The 6,007-nt window shown below is 42.3% G+C and overlaps 1 protein-coding gene across 1 annotated transcript; it reads right to left on the bottom strand.

The window, feature by feature from the left end:
- Positions 1 to 723: 723 nt before the first annotated feature.
- LOC137269898 (scavenger receptor class F member 1-like) lies at positions 724 to 3,775 on the bottom strand. The gene is made up of 4 exons (XM_067803739.1): positions 3,723 to 3,775; positions 2,674 to 3,531; positions 1,925 to 2,069; positions 724 to 1,493 (listed from the first exon to the last, which is right to left on the bottom strand). The coding sequence occupies exons 1-4, from the start codon at positions 3,748 to 3,750 to the stop codon at positions 965 to 967; spliced, it is 1,560 nt and encodes a 519-aa protein (XP_067659840.1). The 5' UTR covers positions 3,751 to 3,775; the 3' UTR covers positions 724 to 964.
- Between the last annotated feature and the right edge of the window lie 2,232 nt (positions 3,776 to 6,007).

Genomic DNA, 6,007 nt, shown 5'->3' with positions numbered 1-6,007 from the left:
ACTCTACACTTCGTAAATTACAAAGGATTTTAAAGCTATGTCGTAAATTTGTTAAAGGCTACTTGGGAAATGAAAAGCAACAAAGAAGCATGACCACACCACTACTAACATGCGCGTGTGCCTTGAACTCCTGATCATACGCATGCGCAACGACAGCGAGATCTTCTCGCGACTGCGATTTTGTGTTTTTTGTGGGCTTGCGTTCCCCAGTTAGACAGATTCGGCCAGGCAGCGTTATTATCTGAGGAGCGATCATCTGCCGAAGAAGAAGAAGTGATTTGGTTATGATCCAAAGGCAACATGACAGATCAACAGTACAATCCCACGCCAACATCACCTTCCAATCATTGATCAAGAGAGCCAGGTCCCACACAGCACGTCACACTAGACACTTCCTCCAGAACCACAACATCAGTGGGCTACCCTGGTCATCAAGATAACGGGACTTACACCCAATCGAAGACCTGTGACAGATGGGTGCTATGCCATAACCCTCAGCCCAAGACACTTCACTCGCACAGGCACTACAGACAGAGCGGGCTGCGATTGGGCAACACGAGATTCTGATACTTGTTCGTTCGATGCAGAGGCGATGCCGTGCAGTTCTGGATGCCCACGCTAGTCACACAAGGTATTGACTTCAGCGCCAGCACACGTCTCCACGTGACGCTCAAACGGACTTTCCTCGCACTGGTGCCACAGACTCCCAGTTTGCGATTTCGCTATATCTCATAAAGCCTGTTTATTTCAAAAATAAACATAAACATGCAGTCGAAATTTCCATTTGTGTTTCATTTTAGGGGATAGTATTCATATAGAGCCCAATTGCAATATAACACTTGAAGTTAAGATGTGCCATGGCAGAGGGAACTGTTTACATCAACAAGAACTAAGTATATTCCGATGGTTCAGAGTAGTTTCAGAAAACACACTGGGTAGTTTGAACATATTAAGCTGGACTGAATTAAATATATTCATAAATTTCGCTTTCGGTTGGTGTAATGTAGTCTGCTTGGTTGTCAACAGGGACGCTCGTCATCAGGCTCGTGTATGTGTGCGAGTCTCTGGTGGAACTGCCAGGTGCTGCATCAGCTCTGTCATCTGCGTCAGCTGTTGTTTGAAAGATGTCAGCCAAGACACCCATGTTTCCTATGCCGCCTTCAGGGCTTTCTGGTCTCTGAGGTGGAGCCACACACTCCACTCTGTCCATACCACCTCCGGGATCTGCCAGTCTTTGAGGTGGAGCCACACACTCCACTCTGTCCATACCACCTCCGGGATCTGCCGGTCTCAGAGTTGGAGCCACACACTCAGGTCTGTCCATGCCTCCTTCTGGATCTGTCGGTCGACGAGGTGGAGCCAGAGACTCAACTGTGTCTATGTCCTCCTCCCTGATCTCATAGTATCTGTGCAACGGCTGGTAGTCCACGGCAGGGGTGTCAGGTTCCTGAGACGATATTGTAGCAAGGCGAATGGTGTTTGTTCGACTTTCTCTGTTAAAGAAATTATGGAGTCAAGTCAATGACATACATGTACGTAGCGTTTCTCAAGCCACATATAACAAGATAAGAACTCAATATCACAACGGTCACTGCACAAATTAGTTTTCTGAAACTTTAATTCTTACCTGCCACAACACTCAAGTACGTTATGTAAATTACCAAATCCGAGTTCGCTTCAGTGACGATTAGCTTTGTTTGAAAGGTTTTACCACATTTAGAAAGGTGCCACCTACAATCTGTATCAAGGCATACAACAGTCATTTTCATGTGATTTCACCAGAATTTCAGTTCCAATGTTTTGTTGTTTTCGTAGGAAGAAAATATTTTTTGGTAAAGAGTGGGTTTTTTTTCACCAAAGGAACAAAATGAATGAAAGGTTATAATGGTCTGAGTTTCTGTTATTTGTCCTGCATTTTCATCACCTTCGAGCTGACATCCTCTTGCGGTAACAGAAGTAACACACACACACTGACACCATGACGGTTTGTACAATCAGTATAGGGATGATAAGGTACACCAAATATCCTGATGACTTTTCCTCTGGTTTGGTGCTGTTGATTCCATCCTCTGTCAAAGAGAAAAGGTTCATGACATTGGTAAACTTTACACGTGACACTATCAAGTTTGAGTACCATTTAGTGAACCATTTGCTGTTTTATGTTATACTGTGAAAATGTGTTACGGATCTCCTGTCTGACTGAGCGAGTTTAGTTTTACGCCCCACTCAGCCATAGAGCAACTATATGGCGGCGGTCTGTAAATGATCGAATCTGGACCAGACTATTACGAGACAAACAGCACGAGTATCGATCTGGGCAATTGAGAACCGAAGACATGTGTCAACTAAGCCAACGAGCCTGTCCACCTGATCTCGCTAGTCGCCTCTTAACGACAAGTACAGTCGCCTTTGTGACAAGCATGTGTTGCTGAAGACCTATTCTATCCCAGATCTTCATGTGCCATCTCTTGCCTGGATACGTATAAAACAGTATTTATATTATTACTTACACACTTTGACAATCAATGCGTGCTGTCTTGTAATGGACGCAAAAATACGACCAACTTGGACTTTGTATTAGTTAAAAAAAATATGACCTCGGTCACGCCCTGAGCTAGTTTCTATTTTGAACTGAACTAACAATCTGGTTCAGATATATACGTATTAACACACCTGTAGTTATCACACCTGTAGTACATGGCTCTGAGATGCATATCTCTGGGCAGTCTCCAGATTGGTCACAGGCACCATCGGTGCAGGTGTCGCAGGTGTGGCCACACTTATCGCCATAATATCCTGTGATACATCCATGGACACAAGATCCACTCTGCGAGTCGCAAGTACCACCTGCACAGTTGATGGGGCATGATGTGCAGTAAGGTCCAAAGTATCCAGGATTACAACCATCTAAACATGCACCCGTATTACTGCATCTTGTCCCATGACACTGAGTACACTGAGACGAACACTCGGCGCCATAAAAGCCATGAATGCAACCGTTGATGCAGAATTTGCTGAGATCGTTGCACTCTTTTCCACAGATGCTCTGATTCAGGCTTGACGGACATTCCTTTACACATTCCGCCTCACATGGACCTAAGCAGTGTTTACACAAGTCCTCACATTTCAGATACGATGGCAGACATTCTTCACACGTCCCTGTTTTCCTGTTGCAAGTCTTACACGTGCTGGAACAGTTCCTGCAGGACGAACCGTAGTAAGAGTCAAAGCATCCTGACACACAGGAGGATCCCTGGTAGCAGTATCCCCCTTCACATCGGCCTTGACATCGTCTACAGGTACTTCCGGGTTCTGTACAGGGACGATTACAGTTATCACCTCGATAGCCCGGTATACAACCCCTCGTGCATCTCCCAATCCCAGTACTTGTTGGTTTACACGTGTGATTTTGGCAGTTCCTGCTGCATCTGCTGCTACAGTATTTATCAAAGTATCCCTGCTCACACTCTGTGCGGCATATGCCGTGGTCTGTACAGTCTGAACAGTGCTGGTTACTCTTACACGGTGAAGCTGAAAAGATCGTAAAGGCCATTCCGTTATTCACTATGATATGCTTCTGTTGTTCATGTACCCTCAACATCTTTATATATATCTAAAGCATCAATTGAGACAATACGTATTATGTAGGACTGGAGCCATTATATTATGATATATATGAAATTATTTTCCTTTGATAGAAAGAAAAAATGATTTGACTGTACCTTTGGTGGACGTTGCTATATGTGCCATACATATTATCTGCGTAATGATCTTGATATTCCTGAAACGATCCCAAGGTTGTTACATGTCTGAGGAAGTACAGAGACTTTGGATGGAGATATAGTGTATATAACATGAACGTCACATTTGACAGTTGCACAGTGCATACAAACTACTATGACTGTGTACATTTACAATGGTAACATTTAAAACCGAACACCTATATTTTACTTTCACAGACGACTGAAATCATGTCATGAAGTCATTACTAGCCAATCGGAGATCATTCGTGACGCTTTCATTTCTGCAAAGGCCTTGAGTTTAAAGGACGAGCAAACAAATGAAAACATGTTTCGATTTGGTTACAAGAATACAAACATGTTCATTATATTAAGTGAATATATCAAACTGGTATTGTAAATGATCTATATAGGGTGTCGGTATCACAGTGTGTCGGCAAAAAAGAGTTCACATCATTTCAAATGTACACATAGTTCGTGACTGTCATAAAAAAAACAACTCCATCACATGAAAAGGAGGTAAAAATATTGTTCAATGTCATTTAAATATGATAAGTCCAAAAAGAAACTTCGCAAAGTGTAATTTTTAAAAATACTGAACATTTTTTCACTGCTGATACTATCTATGTATCCGAAGTGGGATCCTTATTAGTATTTTTCAACTCTAGAAAAATGTTAGTGAACCTACTCAAATCCATGCACTCGTACAAAAGTTTTCTTGATGTACATGCGTTTGCATTGGCCTCAAGAACTGAAGAAGACACACCTGTAAATAACAGTTCTAACGGCACTTTAAATGCCACGATTGTCAAATGTGCAACGTTAACGTGCCGTTGGCATGTTACAGTCGGGAATATCAGTTATTGACGTCACAAGAGCAATGGGCTTCAGCCGTCGTGCTGTGTATGACTTGCGAGGTCGTCTACAACAAACTGGCACCACTTCTGATCGCCCAAGGTCGGGTGGTCCACGTGTGACGTCACGCGCAGAAGACCGTCAAATCCTCCTACGTCACCTACGTGACAGATTTCTGCCGACTACATGAACCAGGGCTGAGATGTATAGAGGTCGTCTGTCAACGCCTGACTGACTGACTGATTTCTCTTCGATGGCAAGGTTAATGTAAATTCACAAACGCTAAGCGTGTAAGAGTGTATACATGAGCGAGTGAGTGAGTTAAAAGATATCATCACATCGGCCATATCGTGGCGACAAGTAATTATATGCATATTTGATAATGGTAAATTGTAAAATCCTGCCGACGAAGGACAGTAAAAGAAATTATTTCAATCTAGTAAGCAAATATGTGTAAAAACTAGTAAAAACTAGTATATATATATATATATATATATATATATATATATGTGTGTGTGTGTGTGTGTGTGTGTGTGTGTGTGTGTGTGTGTGTGTGAGTGTGTGTGTGTGTGTGTGTGTGTGTGTGTGTGTGTGTGTGTGTGTGTGTGTGTGTAAAGCGCAGTCTAAGAATATAAGAATATCGAGGCGAACTGCGCATCAAACACCGGAAATGCTTTGCAACTACTGAGAAACTAATAAAAAGACATACATGTACTTACATTTGTATCCAAACAGATGTATGTGGGAGTATGTCCTAGCTTCGCACCTGGCACATATGTCCGACTGTTATTTAGTGACCACTGATTTAGTTTCTGTTTCCTTCTAATGAAAAGGGACCGGGAATAACATAGATACGTGTGTTTAAAAAAGTGTCGACATAAATGCAATTACAAACTATTTCAGATTCAGTTTCATTTTCCTGAAACCCAGAGCCATGTGTATAAGTGAGACCAGATGTTTATTTCATGATACACTGACATTTTGCTTTTTGTTTCACATCTGAAATTGCAGGAATCATTTTTCACTGAGGTGACGCTCATCACATTCCACATCTTAGACTCATGGTCCATGTTGAACTTTGATCAGGACGTTTGACCCTATTTACAACATGGTGAGAACTTTGCGCTTCGTGAAAATGTACTGGTAGTCAAAACTGAGAACGCCATTGCAAAATAATAGGCTGAATATCTTCTTAAACATATTATGTTTGTGAAAATTATATGAACCGATTACTGAAAATCAGTGATGGCACCAGGTGTTCGTAGAAAGGGAAAACATGTCGTGCCCTAACAGTAGCAATCACACATTCACAAACAATGACTGAAAATGGAAGGATATTTGTGTGACGCTGCACTACACTGTCATATGTAAGGCAGCCTGTCAACAGTGACTCAAGGTGTCAGATCGTCCGT

This window comes from Haliotis asinina, unplaced genomic scaffold (genome assembly GCF_037392515.1).
Source record: "Haliotis asinina isolate JCU_RB_2024 unplaced genomic scaffold, JCU_Hal_asi_v2 scaffold_18, whole genome shotgun sequence".
Taxonomy (NCBI): Eukaryota; Metazoa; Mollusca; class Gastropoda; order Lepetellida; family Haliotidae; genus Haliotis; species Haliotis asinina.
The sequence above is the reverse complement of the archived record's forward strand: the minus strand, read 5'-3'. Positions and strand labels throughout refer to the sequence as shown.

Excerpts from the sequence above, each read along its gene's own strand:
- LOC137269898 (XM_067803739.1), bottom strand. The coding sequence starts at position 3,750 with ATGGCACATATAGCAACGTCCACCAAAG. Across the intron at positions 3,532-3,722 it reads TATAGCAACGTCCACCAAAG|CTTCACCGTGTAAGAGTAAC; the intron begins GTACAGTCAAAT and ends CGATCTTTTCAG. Across the intron at positions 2,070-2,673 it reads TACAGGTGTGATAACTACAG|AGGATGGAATCAACAGCACC; the intron begins GTGTGTTAATAC and ends TCTCTTTGACAG.